This window comes from Phallusia mammillata, chromosome 2, assembly GCF_965637545.1.
Source record: "Phallusia mammillata chromosome 2, kaPhaMamm4.hap1.1, whole genome shotgun sequence".
Taxonomy (NCBI): domain Eukaryota; kingdom Metazoa; phylum Chordata; class Ascidiacea; order Phlebobranchia; family Ascidiidae; genus Phallusia; species Phallusia mammillata.
In genome coordinates, this window is record NC_137253.1 from 14,981,490 (window position 1) to 15,006,950 (window position 25,461).

At 36.3% G+C, this 25,461-nt stretch overlaps 2 protein-coding genes and 1 long non-coding RNA gene across 3 annotated transcripts; 1 reads left to right on the top strand and 2 right to left on the bottom strand.

Moving 5' to 3' along the window:
• Window positions 1-10,700: 10,700 nt before the first annotated feature.
• Window positions 10,701-13,590, bottom strand: LOC145215655 (uncharacterized). The gene is made up of 5 exons (XM_080084389.1): window positions 13,531-13,590; window positions 13,278-13,472; window positions 11,995-12,066; window positions 11,357-11,551; window positions 10,701-10,800 (listed from the first exon to the last, which is right to left on the bottom strand). Exons 1-5 carry the CDS (start codon window positions 13,537-13,539, stop codon window positions 10,708-10,710), a joined length of 564 nt encoding a protein of 187 aa, XP_079940515.1. The 5' UTR covers window positions 13,540-13,590; the 3' UTR covers window positions 10,701-10,707.
• On the top strand, window positions 12,613-12,818 carry LOC145214955 (uncharacterized). The gene is made up of 2 exons (XR_013857160.1): window positions 12,613-12,661; window positions 12,727-12,818. It is a non-coding gene; the product is annotated as an uncharacterized LOC145214955 (long non-coding RNA).
• Window positions 13,591-14,102: 512 nt separating the features above from the next.
• On the bottom strand, window positions 14,103-15,821 carry LOC145213049 (atlastin-2-like). The gene is made up of 6 exons (XM_080081292.1): window positions 15,672-15,821; window positions 15,280-15,435; window positions 15,060-15,125; window positions 14,753-14,987; window positions 14,184-14,368; window positions 14,103-14,129 (listed from the first exon to the last, which is right to left on the bottom strand). The coding sequence occupies exons 1-6, from the start codon at window positions 15,819-15,821 to the stop codon at window positions 14,103-14,105; spliced, it is 819 nt and encodes a 272-aa protein (XP_079937418.1).
• Between the last annotated feature and the right edge of the window lie 9,640 nt (window positions 15,822-25,461).

The window sequence follows — 25,461 nt, forward strand, 5'->3', positions numbered from 1 at the left end:
CGTAAGCAATTGTCAGAAACTACTTCACATGATCCAATAGTTTCATCAATACAAATATACTTTTGATCCATTATAGCTCTATTGATAAAGCCTAACCCTAGTCTTTACGTTTGTTGAGTAATGGATGTTATGTTTTTACTGACCATTACACAAAGCGCTACAATTGACGGTCGCACACTTTCTGCTATATCATGTGATGTTGCGTCTCGAAAAAGTTTTCTATTAAGCGGCAGTTCGTTTTTACTAATGGAGAAATATCTCTTTATGTACAATTCTTTCAAACAAACAGTTGTTTGATGATCACATATTAGCATAAATACTAACATATTAGCTCTATAAATCTAATTTTATAAAGCCTACTATTTAAGTACGATCGGCTGAACGACATATGCTATGTTTTTAATCACGATTGCACAAAGCGTGATACATTTTCAATACATTTTCACTCGTTTTAAGGTTTTTCAAATTCGCAAAACATTGCAAAATTGAGCCATACTTTTAAAACTATGACTACTGCAAGTTGGTCTGTTGCCGCAATATCTTTCAAGCGCAGCGAAGCTGTAAGTTACCATTCTTCAGTTAAACTCAGCCCAGAGTACTGCGGCAATACAAGTGCATAAACCATTTAAAAAATAACACGAATGACTGCACTTGGAGCCACAACCGAGGGAGGGAACAAACTATTTTGTTCTGTATACATGTTCTGTATAACAGGGGTCGGCAACCTTTTGTGAACGGCGGACCGTTTTTGAAACTAAAATTTTATCGCGGACCGGTCTTCAAAAAAGTACAAATATTTAGCAATAAAAACGCTTAAATTAGTTTATCATCCCCGGGATACATGGGCCAAACGTTTTGTAACATCTAACCTAAACATTTATACGGCCCGGTAACGAAACCCTCGCGGACCGGTATCGGGCCGCGGACCGGCGGTTGCCGACCACTGCTGTATAACATATATGTTACTGTCGCAATCCCATTTCTATACAATGCTTGATTTCGTTGGGTAAAGTGCAAATGAGAAAACAGTGTATAACAAATAACTTTTAAATCAGTATGTAAAAGCATGAAGACAGTTAGTTGCGTGAAGCAATAATATGAGTAAAAACATTTCTTTGATTTTGCTTCACGGCTGATAGCCCTATACGTTTTCCATTCTATTTGTTAAGTTGTCATTTAAGTGCGCTGTGGGGTTCATATAGTCACCCTCGCCTGACTAATGGAAATAGCGGTTGAATAAATTCAGCATTTTGCCATTAGTAAAAAAACATTTTTTAATGTTTGTCGTTTTTAAGTTAGGGTTTTAAGTTAACCTATTTGTTTTGAGAGACAAGTGCACCAAAATCCGTTTGATTAAATGTATACTTATTTGTTATCTGTTTCAATCTAAAGAAGCATTACTCTTTAGTTTGGTCTTAACCTACAACTTCTTAACCTGCCAGTTACAAACACAAGAAGAAAATATTACCCTACCACTGGCAACATCGTCACACACAAGAATACTATGTCTTTGTGGCGTCGAAGTATGTCACACCCAAATGACACTAGAGGCGTAAAAGAGCATGTATGACGTGTTTTAGGACACTTTTCGTTGTAGAAAAATGACTATATTAGACTTAAATTAAGTCATTAAGTCACTTAATGTTAAAAAACCTTAAAGAGTAATACCACAGCAGGGTCATACGTCAAAACAAAAAAAAACCTTTTTATTTATTTATATGTGTTTTGTTTCTTTCAAAACCAGTTGGAACGTCGGTGTACAACCATCTCGTGGGCGAAACATCAGAATCGAAATTAATCATAAAGTAATTAGTGCTCTGAAATAAGCATCCATGTAATTGCAAAAATGAAATTTAAAAATACACCGAATTCAAAAAGACGCAAATCCCAGGCACATCCAGGTATCGACAGAAACAACATGTATAAAACATAGAAAAAGCATAGTCGTGTACAACAAATGAGTAAATTTACTCTGTGGTCAGACTAATACGCAAAACACTTAAGTAAATCACAAACTGAAAACATTTATGTGCATGAAGATGTGTGATGAATCTGATGATACAAACAAAAATATAACCACGTAACGTGAAAGCATAAGTGAACATAAGTGTAAATCAGCGGTTCCCAAACTTTTTCATATTTTTTTCAAAACGGGCCCTTTGCCATTATTTTGAGGGCTCGCGGTCCTTGAGCCTAAATATGTATTTCATAAAAACGACTGTTGATTTCAGGATTTTAGCTAGTTATGCAAAATTGCGCATAAAAGTCATCCAAACACAGCTTGTGATATCACAGACAAGACAAATGCACTACAATTGTGCGCGAACAATTACATTTTTGTTAGTTGTCATTCAATAAAGGCTATTGTTAAGCAATGAAGACAGTTGATTCTCAATTCTACTTTGATTTAAACTTATTTAGTGGCACAAACTGACGCCAAATAAGATTACAGAATTACTTCAACCGCTTCGCGGTCCCCCCAAAATGGCCTCACGGACCCCTAAAGGACCGCGGACCCCAGTTTGGGAACCGCTGGTGTAAATGGAAAAGTAATCAAAAAAAGCATCATAAATAAAACGTGAAAGGAAAGATTAAAATTCGCCACAAAAACAAGACTTACAATGTGAGTAAAACAGATTTTTTTACAGTAGGGGCAGTAATAATTTGAAACTGTTCCCTATTTGTGTAGTCTACACAGGCTGTACGGCAATGGTGTGATCGAAAACGATTTACTGCAACCCATTCATGTCGGAATGCTGATTCACATCTTGGCAAAGGGACGTTTGAGATTAAAATTTGATTACCTAAAATTTGATCGGCTATCTTTTTTCCAGTACTTGTTACACTCCACTTGTAAGTTAAAAATGATATTTTCTGTTGTTTTGTAGTTGAACAGCAAAAAGTTTGCGAATCAGAACGTTCCTTGTTTTTATTTTGTTTGTCATGTTTGTGAGGTGTTGCCTAAAGAAAGCGTTCTGTCGACCGTTACACAAACATATTTCGGGTTGTGCTTGCCGGAAAAGAGTCATTTTTAGTGTGGACAAGTAATTTCGTAACTTTTTTTAAAAAGGTAATGTGACAATTTTGGAAATAAAACTTGCTTTTTTACCACACATCATAAAACCCACGGTTGTTTCTAACCGCTGATATTCACGCGTTACGAAAATAAAGCAACAATAATGTTGCCATTCCTATGTTGTTGTTTTCTATGATCCATCTTAATTTAAAATGTGATAAAGTTGCCGTAAACTTATGATAACACAGTTCCTGGTCTGAAATTGTTCTACTAGTTGTCAAAAGCAGCGGTTCCCAAACTTTTCTAAAAATTTTGCCTGGTGGACCCTTTGCAATTATTTTGATATTTCGCGGCCCTATAAAAATCAAAGAATGCTATAGGAAAAATGCAAAACCATTGTTTCTTCTAGTACACTAGTGCAGTCACGATTCTTTTTAATGTAACAACTTTCTAACTTAGTGGTTTTCAAACTTTTTCATTGTTTTTTCGAAACGGTCACTTTGCCATTATATCGAGGACTCGCGGACCTTAAGCCTGAAGGTGTATTTTAGCAATACGAAAGTTGATTTACAGAATTTTAGCTTATTAGTTATGCAAAATTACACATAACAACGATCCAAAGACGGTTTGTGACATCACAGACAAGACAGAAAACATTACGATAGTGCGCAAACAATTGCATTCTTGGTAGTTGTCATGCAATAAAGGCTATCTATTGTATAGTAATGGAGGCAGTGGATCTCTAATTGTACTTTGATTTAAACCTATTCAGTGACACAAATTGACGCCAAATAAGACTATAGAGGCACGTCAACCCTTTCGGGGACCCCGCAAAATTGCTTCACGGACCCCTAAAGGTCCGCGGGCCCCAGTTTGGGAACCGCTGGTCAAAAGAATACAATTTGCAAGCAAAGCTTTATTTTGTTTGTTTGTGACCAAATGTACATTTTTGAGTTTTAGATACAATCGAAAAAATACATCTCATGCTGTAAACAATTTCGATGATGATATGGAACAAGAGCAACAAAGGCGTTATTTACGTCGGTCCACAACTTACATCTTTCAAGTAATGGTTTTAAACATCCCAATAAAAGGTATAAATTCCTAAATCCGATTAAGAAAAACATATTTTATGCTATCATCAACATGAAAAACTAATGACTGATGATCTGTGTCGTTTTACTTTTTTCCCAAAAAGTAATTTGCGATCTTTTTTGTATATTAGAGCACAAAAATAAGCCATCGAGTAAACTAGTTTGTAACTGAGGTGGAAACTAAATTATCACAATAAAATTTAAATGCTAGCGCAAAAAGGTATTTTTATCAAGTCAACTAAATTAATTTAGGACTTAATTGGAAAAACAGCATCATAAGAAGGAAATGCCGAGATAGCTATGAAATTTAATATACAAGGTACAATGCAATATAAATTAAATTGGTCCTTAAAACTCATGAATTTTGGTCATCTGCGGAAAGTTATAGAAGCTTTTTTCCTCCCATATAAGCACCAACACCTCCGACAACGCTACCCACTACTACGCCGACACCTATGCCGACAGGTCCGAGAACAACTCCAACTCCAAATCCTGCACCTATCGCTGCTCCAGTCATTGCACCGGCAACGGTACCTGAAAACATTTTCCAATATCTGTCGTTACGTGCTTCGAAGCTGTCTCGTATATCTTCAATCTCGTTTTCATATCGTTGTTGAAATTCGTCTGCCATCAAAGGACAAACATCTCTAAGTTGTTTCAATTTGTTATTTGCAGCTTTTAGCTGTTTTTCGTGGTTCTTTTGCAAATTTGATGGCATAACTGGTTTACCACCGCATATCTGCAAATATTTAACATGATAGAAGCGTGCTTTGTTACTTTCCTAATGCACATGATTACCATTATTATTGCAATGCAAACAATATTTAAATAATCGTATTCTAGGTATAAAATACGCGTTTTGGAACAATCATTTAGTTTTTATAATTCGGGCATGATTACAAACGTTGATAATCGTGAGAACTAAGCATATTTACAGCTTCCATATTTTTGGAATACTCTTGCTTGACTTTTTGTAAGTCCATCTCAGCATCATCTCGTAGACGTTTCTGGAATGAGAGAATTGCAGGTTTGTTGACAAAGATGAATTTCACAAAATCTTGTAAAATGTAACCTACTTTATGGGCTTCATTTTTTCTGCACGCCGCCTGATGATGTTCATCAATTTCCCTTGTCAGGCTTGTTTCAAGTTGTTTATGTACATCAATAGGTTTATTGTCACCTTTATTAAAATTTGACAGTGCTTCTGACTTCGCGTCTTCATGAAGTGCTTCTAATTTATCGTTATAGCTTTCGGATTTCTGTCATACACACCAAGTGTTTGGTTTTGCCATTGGGACAATATGCAGTAAACATTAATAGCCAATCGCGTTAGTAACTAACCTCATCAACTTGCTTCATGTATTGATTTAAGACCTGAAACTTCCTTCCTTCAAGACGAATTTTTTTTTCTTCCTTTAAAATAGTACATTTGTTACAAGGCTGTTAAGATTATTGAAATAGCTTGCTGAAATAACTTAACATACAGCTAATATGTATTATATTTCGTGGTATATTCTATGCATGGACACAAATGAGGAAGCGGGGGAGGTAAATTAAGCCTCTCATTACGTTGCCTAAATTTCATAAACTCTTGACAAATTAATTCCTCAAACTGTGTTTTGCAATGGTCAGCAAATGGATTCATATCTTTTTCAATGGAAGACATGATTTCTTCAGCCGCTTCTTTACTTGCATTATGAGCTTGGTCTAATGCTTTTTGTTCAAGATATTCCACTTCACAGATCTATACATTAAAACACAAATAATCCAATTACCCTGACTATTTAAAAAAAACACAATTTTAAGTCTGCCATCGAGTTTTTCCTGTTTTACGCTTGGTCCTCGAGAAACTTTGATTTGCTAAAATTGTTATGTCTAATTTACAGAAAAATATTGGGTACAAAGAATTCGTTAGGAGGCGTTCTTTAAAAGCGTTTGAAAACGGACAGGCGCCAATAGGCAACAAGTAATTGTTAATTCAGATCTGCCCAACTAAATTAAGGTATATATTTCATTTTGATAGACGTCGGACACAGAACCTCCGTTTATGTTTTACGCTATTTGCAGCCCTAGCTCACACACAAGTTTATTTCTTTATGTTCGAATTGCTACCTCCTGCATCGAACTTGAATACTTCTGTTTAGATTCCATTAGCTTCATTTCAGCTTTAATCTTCTCATTTTTCTGTAAAAAATATCAATCGGAGCAAAGTATAAGTAGTAATTACCCGAATGGTCTAAATTAGGTTCGGACTGAAACCTACTATATGGCAATTTACTTAATGAAGTGGCGAATTAACCGAATCGTTCGTGACGTCACTTAAAGCGGTACGCTAAACTTTAGACACAATCACATAAGTTTTGGTGCTAGGCAACCAGTGGTGTTATTAAAACAAGGTGATTTTGTTGCGTTAGGATTGTAGTTCTGTGGATTCTAAGGTTGCCTCGCCCGTCGTAAAAGAAGTGATGATCTTTGTCTGTAAATTATACTGATTGACGTAATTCCCGCTTTTGTGCAGATTGGAAGATTCGGTGAGTAGTTACACGGAGAATACAATATTGCGCAAGTCAAAGGAATAGGTTTTTTGTCAAATACACGTTTTTTCAAAAATCCATAATTTAAACCGAAGCTTCTAAAGTAAAAATAGAAAATTAACACCACGGTAAACCAAGATGATGTGGAACAAAGGTAAATCAACTACATATTGTTTTTATGCATAATTTATTCGCAATAAACCCAATTATTTTTGGAAGGAAAATTATTTGGCTCTCTACATTAGATCTTGATAAAACTTACAAAAAACTTCGTTTGCGTTTTTTACCTCAAAAATTTCGATGTTTTCACGCAATTTAAGAAAGTAAGCTCTTAAACCATTCTCCAACTGTTGATCCAAAGCAGTAAAATCTTCTTTAGGTAAATCATGTTTCAGTTTTTCAAATTTACGATTTGTTTCTGACTTTTCAAAGTTGAAAAGAAGTTGAAGCTTTTCTTTGTCCAAATATTCTTTCGTTTTCTAAACAAACACTTATTTGCAATAAATTTCTCTATGAATAAAAAGTAAATTGGCTATTAATTTGATTAAAAAAAATATTAAAAAAATAAGCAAACAAAGCAAACAAAGTTTGTAAAGCAGTCTATAGTCAACATTTGTAAATAAATGTTATGCTTGAGAGAAAATCTTAACAAAACACAACACTATAATTATGTTCGTAGCTGCCTTGTTACCTCCAATTTGCATCCCAGAAATTATACTTAGATGTATCGTGTTGAAACAAAGTGAATTTGTTAATCAAACTTACAACATCCATCCGCCTTTTAAATTCTGTTAGTATTTTGTTCATCTGAATAGTTTGTTCATCTAAGGTACCTGCAGCTAACAAGGCCCATTAAAAAACTATTGCGTATAACTGAAAAACCATTTAACCGTTCCAGGCCAAATTCGGCATGATTGTTGCGGAGGTTGATATTAAACATCCATTAGATTTTGAGGACGTTTGCAAGTTTTGTTTTTGTAGGATAACAGTTTAAAAAAAATTAAAACTTGGGCCTTAATACAAACCTATGCTGTTAATAAAGCCCAACATTTTCATGTTTTTAAAAATAGTCTAGAAACCAATCAGACTCATGTGTACTTTGCTTCGGTCAAATAAAAGTTCAAACAAGCAACGTTATTAACTCATATTACACATATACTGTTAACTAAGACATATATAACTGTTAATCTGAAGGTACTAAAAAAAGAATAAACGACCCCTTGACATTTGATAACCAAAAATACTAAATGATAGATTACTTCCACAAACATCTGATTCGGACTTTTTATCTCCCTAAGAAAGCAAAAAAGCAAATTTTGTGCATATCAGTCGCTTTTACTATAAAAGAGACTTGAGAAAATAACAAATTATCGTTGGGCCTTATTGCAAGCAATGGCTGATAAACAAAACCGTAATAAAATTTATTTGAAGTAATTATTTTTTCCAGATCGGATAATGCTCCAATTAAACTAAAATGATCCCATTACTAATATATCTCAATAAGTTTTCATTTCGACAACACAACCTTTTCATTTTTGCTACCAATTTTAACAAAAAATAATAAAAAGTTGAAAATAAACCCTTCTTAATTTGGATTGGTCATGATAACAATTACATATAACTTGCAGGTCCAAAACTTTGTAAATCATTTAAAGAACATATATATTTTTAAATTACATCTAAACGAAAGCAATTTTTCTGGCACATAAAAAAATATTAGCAGTGGGCCTTATTACCTTCCGGGCCTACATACCTTCAGGTACCTTATTAATGTTTTCTGAAAAGCAAGTTTTGTTCTGGTTTATATTCTTAGGTGGTACGTTGCGTTGTTACTTAAAAGATAAAGTTAAAATTTTTAGAAATGTTTTTGTGTGTTTACGATCCTACAGATATTAAGGAGGGATTCTTTCGATCTGTTAGTTTGGATTATAAGTTTACATATTGGTTATGCATAACATGATTATGGTCAATACCCTTTTTCGTTCATTCTCAGATGCAATCTGTTTAAACTCTTCTTCGGCAAAGTTCTCAAAAAACTGCTCAAAGTACGGAATTAGGTCTTCTTTTGGAATCTGTGCTGTTTCATTTTGGAGGCTTTCATTAGCGCGGGCCAGTTTTTTCTGTTTTGTTTCCGCCAAAGTTGTTTGGGAAACGTAATTTTCATTTATTGCCTGTGAATAGCAAACTATGTTTACGCTGAAGAACAAAGCGCAGTTCCTGTTATTTTGGTAATTACTATAATTAACAGCAAAACGTTTCAAAAACTGGTCATAAAATTGAAAAAATACACCCATATATGCACTAAAACCAACAGACTGTAAAATCCTTGGTTAAACACAATCAGTCGGTTTTAAATGAAGGAATATATATTTCGCCTATGTGGCATCATCAGTTCCTGTAACCGAAATACAATACGATATAAAATTGATTGCTAAAACAAACACGCTAAAATAAATAAAAGCAGTAAAACACTAAAACAAGATTTTACTGTTTCAAACTGTCAACGCTGTCTGAACCAACCTCAAACACACACAGAACCAGCGAAAACTCCGGGCAATGAATCAAGGGAGAAAAAAAAGTGTATTAAAGTTAAAAAGGCAAACAGTGATCGTCAGTTTAAGACATGCTGTTGATGGTTTTGATCTATTACTAAAGTTGTCATTTTGAACACCCATATATGTATATAGTTTACGAAGAACACATTAATATGTTTGACAGAAAAAAAATTTACCAAGTCTTTCTGTATAATTGCAAATCAAAATTAAAAACGGTACCGTTATTAAACTTAGTAAATATCGTTACTTTACCATCTGCATTGAAGTTCTGTAACTAGTCTTAGCCTCATGCAGTGCGTTTATAATCCTCGATTTCTCCAATTCCTACAAAAAGAGTTTTTAAAGCTAAAAGACACAAGAAAATGTTTACAACAAATTACTTTTTTTCGCTCATTGAATTCAAAGTATTTTTGTTGGCTGTTTTTAATTTGTTCAGAAAGGCGTTTCCTCGCTTGTCCACGATTTTCCATATTGCTGCCAACGTCGGTTTCATCAAATTGTTGTAATGCCTCTCTCTGAGCTAAATTGTGAATTTGGTCGAATTCACCACAACTCCGAAGCAGACTACGACAGTGCTAAAATGAGAGGGAAAAACTGTGGAGGTTACAATTGCAGCAGTATCGTTTAATTGGTGAAATCGGATTGGTATCGAAACAGCAGTGGAATGCAAACAGCACATTGTGCTTTCATCCAGCGGTGAACACACTCGAGTTACTGGATCGACTATCAGATACGGTACCCAACACATCTCGATAGGTTGTTTTTATTAACTAAGTGTAGTATAATGAGCATAATAAACGTGTAGGGCACAAAATTTAAACAGTTTTCTAAACATTACAGTACAGTACGATTTTCGCGTTCAGCGTAGCTCGTTCCTGGTTGCAGTATCTCGAAATGCTGTACTTGGGGGTATGATTATGGTTTTTGCCTACTAGATTTGAAATATTTTTAGATCAAGGACTTACATGTAAGTAAGGTGTATCTAAAGCTGATCCACAAGCACTAAGTACCTACATTCCATTATAATGTACCAATAAATTTGTTTTTTAAAGGAATGTATATTAGGTGATTGATATCCCAATCAGGGTGATTTATACAAATCAACCCCTATACAGATCAGGCTGACATCGGACAAACCGATTTTTTTATTGTTTTTGTGTTTCTTGTTGGCAAAATCTTTGAATAAATCATACACAAAAAATTTAGAGTATATACCAAAATGGGTGGCGTATTATTCGTATGTAGCCTACTATTTTCAATTTGCCAAAAAAGCAAAAATATATGTGTAACGACCTATTATCTACTCTCAAATTGTACAACAGCACTTACTTCGAAATCTTAACCGCCATTTGTTTTATATGAATTCGTAATTCAGGTAGTTTAGGGATTGGGTCGTTAAGAGTTCTTTTAGGGGTAAAAATCGCCAATAAATGGAAAAGACAAATAATTCTTACTGCCGAGATTTAGACTCTTAGCTTGCTAATGTGACTTAAGAACACGGTTACATTTCAGGCTACGAATCTGTATACCATTTCCATGTTTTTTTCGTATTTTGCTAAAGCCTGAGAAGTCAATTCCTCCAGCTTTCTCCGCAACTCCATCTGGAAAAAAAGACGTAGCAAGTTGATGCAGACCAACGATCACGGCACATTCACACATAAATCATAGTGCGGGAGGCCCATTGAAAGCGTCATACCGAAACAAGTCGGTCGTCAGGTGTTCCCCATTTCGCAAGGCGTAGACTACAAAATGCGGTGGAATTCAAACCCCCGACCAGCGTCATTTCGGTACTCACGCTCTACCAATCGACCTCTTCGAAATTTGAATCACAAGCGCCGTATCAAGTTAAATTTTGTCTTGTTTTTGAAACTGTAACTTTTTAGGTGCAACTGGCTTAATCGCTAAAATTTCTTTGTCAAGAACAAAAATTAAATGACAGATCCTAAGTAAGTTAAGTCGCAAAATCGCAACCTTTTACCACGGACAGTGACACTTTGCTGTTTTGTTGTACTTATATAATGGAAGTATGAATTTAAAACTACTTATTTAGCCGAAATGGTTGAACAAACAGTCAAAAAAGCGACTACACTTTTAAACATCTGAAACTAAATATTAACCTGACAATATTATGCAACGAAGTTGGTTCCCAAAACATACCTGCTGGTGTTCATATAATTTTTTGCAGGATTGAAATTCGTCTTGCATCCAGCGAACCAAATCTTTGCGGTTTTCGACTCCCAAATCTTCTGGAAGAAGTAATGTTTGCTTTGTATATGTGCCAAGAACATTATCGCAACATTCCTGGTTAGCCTTCTCAAGCCCATTTTCATCGGCATATAGTTCACTTACGATCTGTTAATGTACTTATGCTTAGACAATTACCTTATGAAATTAAACTTATCCTAACAACATTTCAGTGCTTTTGTAGAGTTTTTCCAAAAAAACGGAACTTGAAGAATGTACCAGAGACTGGCTGACGTCCTACTTAAAGTTGGAAACAGTTTGATAATTTTGCATATCAGAGCCTGACAATGCTTTCAAATAGTGATATACCGAACCCGCATTAAAAGTTCGGGTCGAAACCGAATATTAGACGAAAAAGCAGAAGAATTTCGGCCGAATCAGAACTACTCATAATGGGTGTTTTGTACAAAATCGTATGTTGGTAGTGCAAGTAAACTCGTTTATGACGTTCTAACATATATTTGCGGTGTATAAGCTGCAAAAAAGAGTTTTAGGGCTGTCGTGATTTCTGATCCAATAAACTGTATTGCCGAATACCACCAGAGGCTTACCTTTTTAAGCTCATCTTTATACATTTTCTTTGCTTCATCTCCAAGTGTTCGATACTTTTCTTTTATGTTTTCCTAATTGAAAAAAAATATTCGTAATTTTGTTTAAAGAGCAAAATTAATTTTCTTTGTTTCTGTTTAACCAAGTGTTACATCGCCATCGTACATATTATTATGTTTTCTATGTTTCACGCCAGTAGGCTTAACTCTCTTGTGTGGCGCAATGTTGTGCAACCTGGTGACATTATCTATCACACAATTGGTGCTTATGATGTCACAACCTTGGCATTGTTTTACTGAAGTCACGTCTTGTAGACGTGGCTGCCTCGTGTTTATTAGCGACTGGATGTTATAGAGGCAGCATGTTTTATTAATTGACCGGTTATGTTTGTTTCTTTGGTAACGAAGAGGAAATTTGTGCTAACTGAACTGTTGCCGGTCGTCCAATGTGTAATTGTGCATTTCTGGCCCACGGATCCCACACCGTCGTCAGCCAACTTGCTGTTGCTGTAAATAACTGTATTTTTCCGGTAAGCTTGTTGCCTAAAGTCTCGCAGTTCGTTACTAATGTGTTTCGGTGATGTTTATTGAATTTGATGCTGTATTTGCAGAACATAAAATCTCCTGATCGCTTTGAATGTTACTGTGACTCTGGTCCTATAATAGTTCGGTAAGAGTCAACTGTACTGATAATTTCTCGTCTGTTTCCTTAACTAAATTAGTGCATATTTGCAGAAACCGCATTTGCCTTTGTGCTCGTCTTGCTGCTGAACCCTTGAGCGCCATCTCTGTCCTGAATTGCCTTAATAAAAGAGTTCGTTATTTTGGCTCTTGGTGCCTTGGAGTTGTTGAGCGCGAGGAAAGGCGCGTTGAGAACCGTTCTAGGAATTTAAGCGATCACCCCTGCTGTGCTGTCTGGGCGCATAGAGTCACGCCCTCTACTAATTAAAAGACAGCGCAACACCAAGTATTATTATAAATTTATCCGCGTTAAGTGCACTTTTCAGCAATGAAAAAATGTGGCTGCAATAGTCGGTGTTTTGCAGTTTAAGGTTATCGCGTCGTCTAATGAATTTACAAGAAAAGAAAATCGATTGTTTTTCAAGCAACATATACCAAGAAACTTAGCTTTGCTAAAGGTGGTTACACCACCACCACCAGCACTAATGTGGGAATGTTTGTGTGTTTAAGATATTGTAACGTTGCCGATGTATTTGGATTTGAGGTTCGAACAGTGAGACACAAGATTCGCACCCTTTGTTATGTGGATATTTAACACCACTTACCAGTTTCACAATGTTACTTTGTTTGTACATAATATTAAAATCATGTTCCAAATCATCTTGTAAGTACTGCAAATAATCGGCTATAAATGTTTTGTTTCCGAACTTCGGTTGTTGGTTAAAAAAATCCAAAACTTTCATTTTCAGTTTCCTGTGAACTAGTCGAAGATTTCTGTCACTAAGGTATGCCTCGCATGCCTAAAACCACAAAACATTTGGTTTCACAAAGCTACGAAAGTTATGGCACACACGTTACCTCATTCATCCCTTCTCGGTAGTATTTGTTGCATTCTTTCACAATGCTGAAAATGTGTGCTCGCGCCGTCGCCTGCACAAAACGCAAAATATATATTCGTGATTGTTTTTCAATCTATAACGGGTCGTCAGGCCCTACTCCTAGGTCTGTTCATTCGACTATATGTAAATAACCTTGAACCCAGAAAAGAGGAAAACAGTTATGAACTCACGGGGCATATGTCGGGTTCTTCAAATCCACATCTAGTGTTAAAAACAGCCTTAACAATGTTTTTAAATGGCTTCAGACGAGTATCTTCCATGATTAAACCGGATTTGGTTAATACAGATTTTCGCCCGGTGGTGCACATTCGTTTAGCAGGTCCGTGTTTTTTTCGCAGCCAATGTGCCAATGTTTTAATCCAATTAATATTTTTAGTTCAAGTCAAGATGAACCGTAAAGTATAATTATTTTTTTTCGTTTGGTTGCTTTCAAGACACTTGCTTAAACTGTAGACGTATTGTACTTGTGGATTCAACCTCAATAAAATTCGGTTACCACAAAAACCATTACTATAGATTGTTGACCTAGTCCTAGATTAACAATGATGTAGTTTTGGTCTGTAGAAAAATTTCTTAGTATTATCGAAAAACTACACTAATTTTGTGTCTCACCTGCATAATTGTGATAACTTCGGGCAGATTTCCATTTTCGAAAAGTTTGAAGTAGGCGAGAAAATAATCTATCAGGTCATTTCCAACCACGATTTTACCGTTGATCCGTTTTTGGACAAGGTTTTGATATGTAAAATGTTTGTCGACCAAAACATTCGTGGTTTTCAGAAACTTCATTTCGATTTCTGTGGAACATATAGAAAAACTTTGGAACCTTAAAAAAATCACAGCATAAAAAAACACAGATTGAACGTAACCGTAATCGTAACCGTTTAACATGTTTTTGAAAACACACGAGCTTAAATACAACACAACGCCAAGCTCTTTTAAAAACTGGATACTTTTAGTTGGCGCCAGAGCGGTGCTAGGCGCGCATATTACTGATGTTAAAAATTAAGCGTAGTTACTGTTAGCGGTATTAAATGTAATTTATGTTGCAAATACGTCATTGTGTTGCATTCTTATTTAACGTTATTTATAGTTAAGGCCATTTTATGCGGTATGTTGTCTCACATAAACATCTGAAACTAATTATTTACCTAACGCTGTAGGTTCTGTGTTTCAAATACCTTTTAGTTTAAGATTGTTTTCCTGATTTGCTCCTCGCACTGCCACTTTTTCACCAGGATAAGGCATTAAACAACAAGACACATCCTCGAATGAATGATATATATTTTCTCTCACAGAACTTAGATCCTTGTGCTTTGTTTTCTTTCGAATAACTTTGTTTAAATACGTTTTACCACCATCAAAATTCCACGGAAAGTCTGGATCTTGCCAATCGCGAACGAGAAACATGAGTTTCTAAACATTAATTTCAAAGGTTAAAGCACGAAGATAAAAAACATTTATAGCATTGTTAAATGTCACTACAACCTGAAATGGTTTCTCCTGGGGGTGTTTTTCTTGGTTTTGAGCAAGCCTTCCATATTTAGTAAACAACTGCAAAAAATGTTTATTAATTTATTTTACCAAAAACGTAAATATAACAAAGCATGTTGTAAAAACGTTTTATGGTTCAGAGGTTGAACGGCACAATATATAAGTGTTTTTTTCGCCATTTTTTTACACAATCAAACACATTGCATAAATTTACATGAAGATGTTGAAGTGAGTCTTCCTGAACTTGTTGAGATACATTGTATATTTGCACTGAACTAACCAAAGAACTCAGTGCAAATATCACAGCGCATTCTGCCGTCGATTGGTTAGGATCAAATGAACCCTGAGTGTCCATCAGAAATATGGCCACCTGAGTTAAAAAACTTAAAGGAAGAAATGCAACTGAAATATGACAATTTAATTGTATTAACTAAAATAACAAGAATCCATAAACTATAAAGCAAGGAAAATTTCCTTTTGATTCACCGCTCCGGTCAACATTTTAGTTTTTCTAGTTTAGTTTTATTTGTCACCATTAAAGGGGCGACAACAGAAAGTTTACAGAAGAAAAAATGCTGTACAGTGTATACACAAAACTTATATTACCGGCCCATTTGGTGTTTTCTTGAAAAAAGGCTCGTCCCATATCCATATTCCTTGCGTGTGTCTTTCTTGCCCACCTCTCCAACCAAATCCTTGGTTTAATTCATCTTCTTTTGATTCCAGCCAAGATCCACCCTTTACGTACAAACACATTAACGGTCTATTCTCGTACAGTTCAACTATGATTGAAAGTCGCGACAAGAGCGTGGAATTGCCATGTTTTAGAAATAGTCCAAGGACGGTTTAAGTCAGTCACAAACAAAATTAAAACACAAAACTACATTTGTGCACAAACAATCGCCTTTTGCCATTGTGATGAAATCAAGAAGCAATTATCAGACAGGAGACACAAGTTTTAGTTTATGTACATGCTTTTAAATACAGTTGAAAACACAGTTCATGATCGTATAGTTTCCTTTACAAAATACACATTTTGTCGCCACAATACGTAACGGGCGTGTTTTCAAGATTGTCACAAAATTTCTCTTTACTCTTGTGCACGGTAATGTCGGTAAATAAATTGAGGAAAGTCAATACTGGCCGACGCTTTTAGGTTGCAGCTACTTTTTTACTAGAAGTCCAAGCAATAGTGCCTAATTAACCACCACGAGATTGCACTTTTTAAGTGATGAACAGATTAGATACTACCATGCAAAGTGCGCCGCTGCATGCGATAGGCATGATCTGGTAGTTGTCGTGTTCAAAAAAGTTTCCAACCGTGTTAATCTCGCTAGAGCAGTGTTTCTCAATCTTATTCGGACCGCGTACCACCTGACGACTATTTCTATCGCTGCGTACCACCTATCATAAACCGTGTTTACATGAATAGACCAATAAATAGGCCAATTTTCTTCCTGACTAGCATATTTAGCAATTTCAAAAGACTGTACAAGACACGAGTTTCGCCCAAACCAGTGCTGATCAGTTGGGTCAGTTGAGTTGCAATTTTAGATTGGACTAATTTAGGTATCACAGAAAGCTACTCGCGTACCACCTGAAAAGTTCCGGCGTACCACTAGTGGTACGCGTACCACAGTTTGAGAACCACTGCGCTAGAGTGTATTAAAAAAATGTTTTGGGGCGATGTACTAATGTGAAAACACGACAATAAAAAACAAGATCAGGTATAAACCCGAGTCGCACTATATATAGTCCATAGACTGCAGTGCGACATGGTAGAAGCCTTTGAACGTGTTTAGCAAATTGACTTTGATGGTTCCTCAAAGTTGGTTGGGCTGGGCATTTTGGACCGGGTTCGGGCTTAGGTTTCGTCAAGAAAACGGACTTGATTAGGGCCTGACTTTACACTCTGTGTTAGTATTTCTTTGAATAAATTAAGTAGCTAAGTAGCCAGTTGCTGGACTTGACCTAATGTGAATCAGCCCTATAAACACCTTGTTCAAGACCAATTGTCTATTGTGTTTGTTGTGTTGGTCTTTCCTGCTGGGGCTTCAATCTTAGGCCAACCAATCAAACTTTCGAGCCTAAACGGGCTTCTCGAAAATTCGGACCCGATTACAACTAATAAGTTTGAGAAACCCCCTGCTTAAGCTCTTTGCATACCCCAGTTTAGGAACCGCTGTTTTAGAAAACTGCAGGTTTTCTGTAATAATGTAATAAAAAATGCATGATGAAATCTGCACTATTCATTTTATCACCTTAATCCCAACAACTCGAGGGGCTATAATTTTATTCTGTTGTACTAGCTTGTCGCAAATGGTATAAAACAACAGAAATTCGTCAAGCCTAATATGTAGTTTTTCATATTTCATGTTAGATTTACTGTCATTTTCGACATTTTAACACAGATTATAGCCTACCATGCAGTTGTCGGTGTTCGAATAAAAAAGTATTGTTTGTTTTAAACAAATGATAATACTTATGTAGCCTCCATTAGATTCACAACCCGAATTTGCATTTTTTTTATTAAAATTGTTTTACTTCTTTCAAGAGCTTTAAACCCACCTTGTTATTTTTATCTGCACATAAGTATCGAAGAAACAAGTTGAGGATAAACGATTTTCCTTTTCGAAAAGGTCCAGCCACTGAGTAAATGGAAACTGCTGTATTAGCGATAACTGGGTTGCCGAAAATCCGACGAATTTCCTCTTCATTAATTTGGTAGGAAGTTTGACCTTTAGGATCCGGACTGATGATTTGCACAGGTCTATGGCGGTGTCCTGTAACGGAAGTGCTGGAACCTTTAATTGAAATATATTTTTATATAATTTACAGTTTATACTATGCACAATAAAAAAGCACCTTGCTTGCCGTTGCATGCCTATACGTATTCAATAAAAAAGTTCTATTGTTCATATATTACCTGCATCTTTGTTGCTGAGTAAGTAATCGGTCAGCATTTCCATTGATTGGTTGTTTATATCTATACCTGCCATAAATAAATATTAATTTAATAATAACTAGACTAAAACTGTTAAAACTGACAATGCTGATTTTTTTAAATGGGTGACGTTGTCGCGAGGGCGTTATACGTTATAGCTATTTTCAGTCACTGTAGAACAATCTAGCCTAAACTGTAGAGTTTATAGCATAACTGTTATATCTATACAACCGTCTTCCTGTGTTAACCTTTAAACATCTGAATGTTTTACAACGCAAAACTTTTCGGCTAAATTGTAAAAAAATGTTCCTACGGCTACTCTGATCTATCAAATCTCACTTAAATTGTTTGGTTATGAATGAACCACTAGCGGATTTTTGTAATAAAACTGGTTAAAAACTATATATTTGGAACTATTGTTGAGACAGGCTTACCGAAATACCGCTAAATATTTAAGATGGAACACGCGACATTTCGATTTTAGGATATCACACGACGCACTCCGCGTGATTGCAAAAATCTACATGTATAAACCACAGACGAAAGTTCCTTTTTTACCGAATTCGACAGCAGCTGCGCGTGTTTGGCATCTTTTAAATCCCATCTCTTCGAGAGTTCGTAAAACATTTTCCTCTTCGTTTGTTATCTTGGCTCCAACGACGTCCATCATAACTTTAAATCAGTGGTTCTCAAACTCGCTTTTCGGGGCCGCATGCGGCTCCCAACTACTTATTTTGCGGCTCGCACCAGACCTCAGAAAACCACCAAACATTGCTATTTTAGCTTTCAAAGTAATAATCTTTAGTGATTTTCTCAAGGTTTCGTTTTTTTGCGGCTCTCTACACACTTAAAAAAATACCATTTGGCCCCGACAATAAAAAAGTTTGAGAACCACTGCTTTAAATAGTTAGGCATCGAAAAACACAAACAATGGAAAAATTAACGTATTACCTGCAAACTTTACCACCTAAACATTCTGCTAACATGTAACTGTTGTATGTTAATGCATATGTGGTCCAAGTCCACATTACAAACAGTTTGTGTGTTAAAATGTGTTGGGGCTTATTAATTGTCAATGTGATATACACACCTAGATCTCAAACAGTAGAAACAGTAGATCTCAATCTTTTAATTTACCTTTCGTGCTCTTTACAAACGTAGAAGAAACCACGATAATATGTTTAATGCCTACATTTACATACACGTCAATGCCGCAGTAGGTCTTTTTGCTGTGGAAACAACCGTTATAAACACATCGTTATGTTGAGAAGAAATTTAATTAACTTTTTTATGTTTCGTTTCTTTTAATCCATAAAAGCTGGAAAACACTTCACAGAGGCATGTGTTTTCGGCTTTGTTTGACTTGTAAACGTTTCAAATCACACTGATATGCGAGTTCTAGTGGTAACAAAACGTTTTAGTGATACGAATGCTAGTTTTCAATCCCATCAAAAATGCTTGGCCACCTCTTAGGGATTTGCGGCTCCTGGTTATAGGATAAAATGCTTTAAAGCTTAACATCAACTATTATTATCCATATTGGCAGATTCTATAAGACCCAACACTACAGAAGTTATTTGATCTTTTGTATGATAGGTCAGGGGTTGCCAACCGCGGCTCCGGAGCCGCATGCAGCTCTTTCATCCCACTGATGTGGCTCAATTTTTGAAATTACCAAATGTTTTAAATACACATTCTGTGACGACTATGTAGAACACAAAAGTCGAAAATGAAAATTGCATTGCGATAACAAGAGAGAACCCGCTTAGCTACAATTAACTGCGTCTATACCATGAAACATAAAAGTGAGGTTACTGTTTCGGTTTGCAGTGTGTGTGCGCGGGCACTTATTCGTCACAACAAAACTTAATGAGAGGAAATATTCTAACAATGTGGTTTGTTCACTCGTTTAGGATTTTTTTCCAACAAAACCTGTAAACACGAAAGTCGAGTTAAAAGCTGTTACAATGCATCAACCTATACTTAGTCACAGCTTCCCTTTGGATATATCTGACGCCAACTGCTTTAAGAACTACTTGGTAATCTTGAACTTATATCGCGATACAGTGCAAATCAAGTTCCTAAGATTGAGTAATTGGTAAGACGCCATTTGCGACACGCACCTTAAACCACAAATTCTTTTAAAAAATGTTGTTATGACGGCATCTATAACACCCGATTTGTAATTTATTTACCTTGGTTTGCCATGTTGTGTTTACGCAAGCCTCTTTTGCGGACGCTAAACGACAACTAACGAACTAGATGAAGCAATTGATTTTTAAAACCAACAAGTTAAGACTAAAGTGAAGTTAAAGTGAAGTGAAGTGCCTCAACACAATGTTAATTATCATTCCACACTTTCACTGAATTCATGCTATAATAGGTCATACCCAATTTCGAAAACAGTAGGCCTATTTAGGTGACAAAAAATAATAACTGTACTACAAAAACTGGAAACCAAATATAACTAGATGAACTTACTAGCACGTTTTTATACCCTAATCCCATTGTATGGGGTGTCGTAAACACTAAACTTTGGGTTTAATCAAAATCAAACTCCAGGCACTGACACCATATTCGGTCACAAAAGCTGTTTTATTGCTTTTGATTCAGTGCTCGACAAACTTTGGCACGAGGGGAGATATTTTAATGACAGACCAACGATTTTCTGAGGTTCCACTACGCACGGAAAGTTTTGGAAAACCATTTTCTGATCAAATTTTTTACCCTACAAGCAGAGTTATTATCATATGAAGCTAAAAGTAAGATTGTCAGAAACATATCATGAATTATCTACCCACAATCAACACTTTTATGGAATCCTACATAAAGGCCACTAATTTTAAAAATGTTTTTTTTTTAACTTTAATTTGTGCCAAACGCTTATTTGTTACAGAAAACCATTATTACAAACTTATAGTGTTAAATACGAGCTGTCTCGGTATAAGCTATAAACCGAGTCACTATAAATGTTCGCTGATGAGTCTCAAGGTTACAACCGGGTCACTACAAATTAGAAAGAGGTATACCACCGTCCTTAACCTCCCAAGCTCCTGGGCTTGTCAGGACCGGAGTCCTGGAAACTCCACACACGTGTCTTGCACTTCGGTTCGTTTGTTTATTGTTCACGAGAAGAGAGAGAGATGGAAGAAGAGAGCTAAAAAAGATCGAAATGAACGAGTGCGGTTTTATATATACTCCGGATAACGGCGTTAAATCGTACACATGTGCTCTTGCGATTGGCTCTTGCACAAATTCCCACATAAAACATCGTCCAATCACAGCACGAGACAAAACATACGGTTAAAGCTCGCAAACACCAGATCACAAAGTCGAATATGCATCCTAATTAACTGCGACAGGAAATATTACAAAGTCCGAACACGATTTGTCAATACAGTTGGATTTGGTTGCTATACATTTTAGCTTCCTCGCAAGCTTTGAGCTAGCGAGTCAAAACCGAGCTATTTTGGTAAACAAATATTGCAAAGTTTGCACAAATTATGTCGCAACCGCTACAAACTAATCTTACGAGCAACTGTGTTAATATTGCTTGCATTGGCTTACAACAAGGTAATGATGCAGCCTACTTATATGATGAGATTAATGATTGCCCAATTTCGAAGTACACCGACCGGGTTACAGCTAGCTGTCGTTAATCCATAAACAATCTTAAAACTCTTACGGTTCATTTGACAGAAAACTCACCTAAAGAACGTGTCAAATCAGACATTGTAAACTGCGGATAAAAAGCTACCCAGTATTAACATAATGACGGTTTAGGTTAATTTTTAAAAACCATTGTTATAGTGAATGGGCTGATTCTTTGTTCCTCAACTTTTTTCCGGCGACCCAAATATAGGGCATACACAACTATTGTAACCATGGCGACCAAAGACATTCGCCAAGTAGCAACATCTTGCTGTAAGAATTCACAAGTCTGAAACGTCAAATGAATTTACTATAAAATGCGGAGTTATCGAAATGTTTTGTGAAACAAACTGCAATCGCGACCTAATCAAATGGCTACCAACTTTTGGGTCGCGACCTGGGGTGGAGAAGCAGTGAACTAATTGTTGTAGTGAGGTAGCTCCTTTAAAAACCATGTAGCCTATTTCACACAATCGTTATTGACCTTTAAACCAGTGGTTTTCAACCTATGGGTCGCGACCCAACATTACATTAGCGCAGATCAATAAAGTTTCCACCACAAGCAGCATTTAGACTGGAGTTAAAAAATTAGTTAAAAAAGATAGTAATATTCACTCTTTTCTGGACACCACCCAAAGTCCAAGCACAGCGTAGTTTTAAACGAAGCCTCTGTGTCAAGTTTAAAAGTGTCTGTGTTCCTTTTGGGTTATATTAGGACATCGAGTTTCGGCTTTTTCGCTGATGTTTTATTGAAAATTCGCGAACATATGCTTGGAGTATTGGTAGCAAATCAAGCATTTCTTGAAAGCTCCGCTTAGTTTAATTAAAGTGATGATATGCCTAAAGATTTTTCATGTCGCTTTTTACCACAGTTTACCTTTAAAGTAAACAGGGTGCATGAGTTCGTCACAACAACTTTAAGGGTTCACCAAACCAAAAATGGTTGAAGAGCACTGGTGTAGACGACCTATACGTTTAAATGAATATAGCTATAATCAATCAAGCTAACGCGACAAACTAAACTGGTCGGTTACATATTTAGGCCTACTAATAAATTTGTCAAAACACTCTTAAAGCGCTTTTTTGTCCTGACGTGACTATTATAAATGCCCAATTTGTTACCTTCCAGTATTATTCGAATTTGGCCACTTTAAAATTGCATTTTAAAAAATTTACTCGTGAATACAAGTAACCGGGGCTTTCAATTCGAAGAGAATACAAATTGATTGATCACAAAGTGTACATAATTACTTACTTACGAAGTGTGTTTCCTGCGCATGAATAAACCGTTCCCGTAAAAACTGGCGAACCTTTCTGCTGCAAGGCTGCAGGTTCTATAAACCGAGTCACTATAAATGTTCGCTGATGAGTCTCAAGGTTACAACCGGGTCACTACAAATTAGAAAGAGGTATACCACCGTCCTTAACCTCCCAAGCTCCTGGGCTTGTCAGGACCGGAGTCCTGGAAACTCCACACACGTGTCTTGCACTTCGGTTCGTTTGTTTATTGTTCACGAGAAGAGAGAGAGATGGAAGAAGAGAGCTAAAAAAGATCGAAATGAACGAGTGCGGTTTTATATATACTCCGGATAACGGCGTTAAATCGTACACATGTGCTCTTGCGATTGGCTCTTGCACAAATTCCCACATAAAACATCGTCCAATCACAGCACGAGACAAAACATACGGTTAAAGCTCGCAAACACCAGATCACAAAGTCGAATATGCATCCTAATTAACTGCGACAGGAAATATTACAAAGTCCGAACACGATTTGTCAATACAGTTGGATTTGGTTGCTATACATTTTAGCTTCCTCGCAAGCTTTGAGCTAGCGAGTCAAAACCGAGCTATTTTGGTAAACAAATATTGCAAAGTTTGCACAAATTATGTCGCAACCGCTACAAACTAATCTTACGAGCAACTGTGTTAATATTGCTTGCATTGGCTTACAACAAGGTAATGATGCAGCCTACTTATATGATGAGATTAATGATTGCCCAATTTCGAAGTACACCGACCGGGTTACAGCTAGCTGTCGTTAATCCATAAACAATCTTAAAACTCTTACGGTTCATTTGACAGAAAACTCACCTAAAGAACGTGTCAAATCAGACATTGTAAACTGCGGATAAAAAGCTACCCAGTATTAACATAATGACGGTTTAGGTTAATTTTTAAAAACCATTGTTATAGTGAATGGGCTGATTCTTTGTTCCTCAACTTTTTTCCGGCGACCCAAATATAGGGCATACACAACTATTGTAACCATGGCGACCAAAGACATTCGCCAAGTAGCAACATCTTGCTGTAAGAATTCACAAGTCTGAAACGTCAAATGAATTTACTATAAAATGCGGAGTTATCGAAATGTTTTGTGAAACAAACTGCAATCGCGACCTAATCAAATGGCTACCAACTTTTGGGTCGCGACCTGGGGTGGAGAAGCAGTGAACTAATTGTTGTAGTGAGGTAGCTCCTTTAAAAACCATGTAGCCTATTTCACACAATCGTTATTGACCTTTAAACCAGTGGTTTTCAACCTATGGGTCGCGACCCAACATTACATTAGCGCAGATCAATAAAGTTTCCACCACAAGCAGCATTTAGACTGGAGTTAAAAAATTAGTTAAAAAAGATAGTAATATTCACTCTTTTCTGGACACCACCCAAAGTCCAAGCACAGCGTAGTTTTAAACGAAGCCTCTGTGTCAAGTTTAAAAGTGTCTGTGTTCCTTTTGGGTTATATTAGGACATCGAGTTTCGGCTTTTTCGCTGATGTTTTATTGAAAATTCGCGAACATATGCTTGGAGTATTGGTAGCAAATCAAGCATTTCTTGAAAGCTCCGCTTAGTTTAATTAAAGTGATGATATGCCTAAAGATTTTTCATGTCGCTTTTTACCACAGTTTACCTTTAAAGTAAACAGGGTGCATGAGTTCGTCACAACAACTTTAAGGGTTCACCAAACCAAAAATGGTTGAAGAGCACTGGTGTAGACGACCTATACGTTTAAATGAATATAGCTATAATCAATCAAGCTAACGCGACAAACTAAACTGGTCGGTTACATATTTAGGCCTACTAATAAATTTGTCAAAACACTCTTAAAGCGCTTTTTTGTCCTGACGTGACTATTATAAATGCCCAATTTGTTACCTTCCAGTATTATTCGAATTTGGCCACTTTAAAATTGCATTTTAAAAAATTTACTCGTGAATACAAGTAACCGGGGCTTTCAATTCGAAGAGAATACAAATTGATTGATCACAAAGTGTACATAATTACTTACTTACGAAGTGTGTTTCCTGCGCATGAATAAACCGTTCCCGTAAAAACTGGCGAACCTTTCTGCTGCAAGGCTGCAGGTTGTATGTACTGTTCTTAATGGTCGATGTCGACTGCTTGTGGACCCTTTCTGTAAAGCACGGGCGAAGTGATGTAGGTACTGATGCATCTTTGCTTATTTTCCCAGAAGATTGCACATTGAAATAGCTCAAATTGCTGTCGACTAACTCGTTTTTGATTGGAGCGGTTTGTTGCGGTCATCCAGAACGACGAACAAGATCTTCGGAGACAACGGCACGCACAAACTTAATTAAATGCGGAGCGCATCCTGCGCAAAGAACTGAATAGGCAGAATCGAACGCAGTGTAGCAACGTGCATTTAAAATTTTTGTGTGTCTTTCATTTTAGCGGCAAATCAGATACGTCAAGGCAGTTTTGTCATTCCTTCAAAGTCTAGCGGCCTTTGATGTTATGTTTTATAAAACCACATACCCTAGCACTTACGCAAATCGT

Excerpts from the sequence above, each read along its gene's own strand:
- LOC145215655 (XM_080084389.1), bottom strand. Across the intron at positions 12,067-13,277 it reads AAAGTAACATTGTGAAACTG|GAAAACATAAAAGAAAAGTA; the intron begins GTAAGTGGTGTT and ends TTTTTCAATTAG. Across the intron at positions 10,801-11,356 it reads AATTATATGAACACCAGCAG|ATGGAGTTGCGGAGAAAGCT; the intron begins GTATGTTTTGGG and ends CTTTTTTTCCAG.
- LOC145213049 (XM_080081292.1), bottom strand. The coding sequence starts at position 15,821 with ATGTGTTTGTACGTAAAGGGTGGATCTTGGCTGGAATCAAAAGAAGAT. Across the intron at positions 14,988-15,059 it reads CCCAGGAGAAACCATTTCAG|AAACTCATGTTTCTCGTTCG; the intron begins GTTGTAGTGACA and ends ATTAATGTTTAG. Across the intron at positions 14,130-14,183 it reads AAGTTATCACAATTATGCAG|ACCAAAACTACATCATTGTT; the intron begins GTGAGACACAAA and ends ATTTTTCTACAG.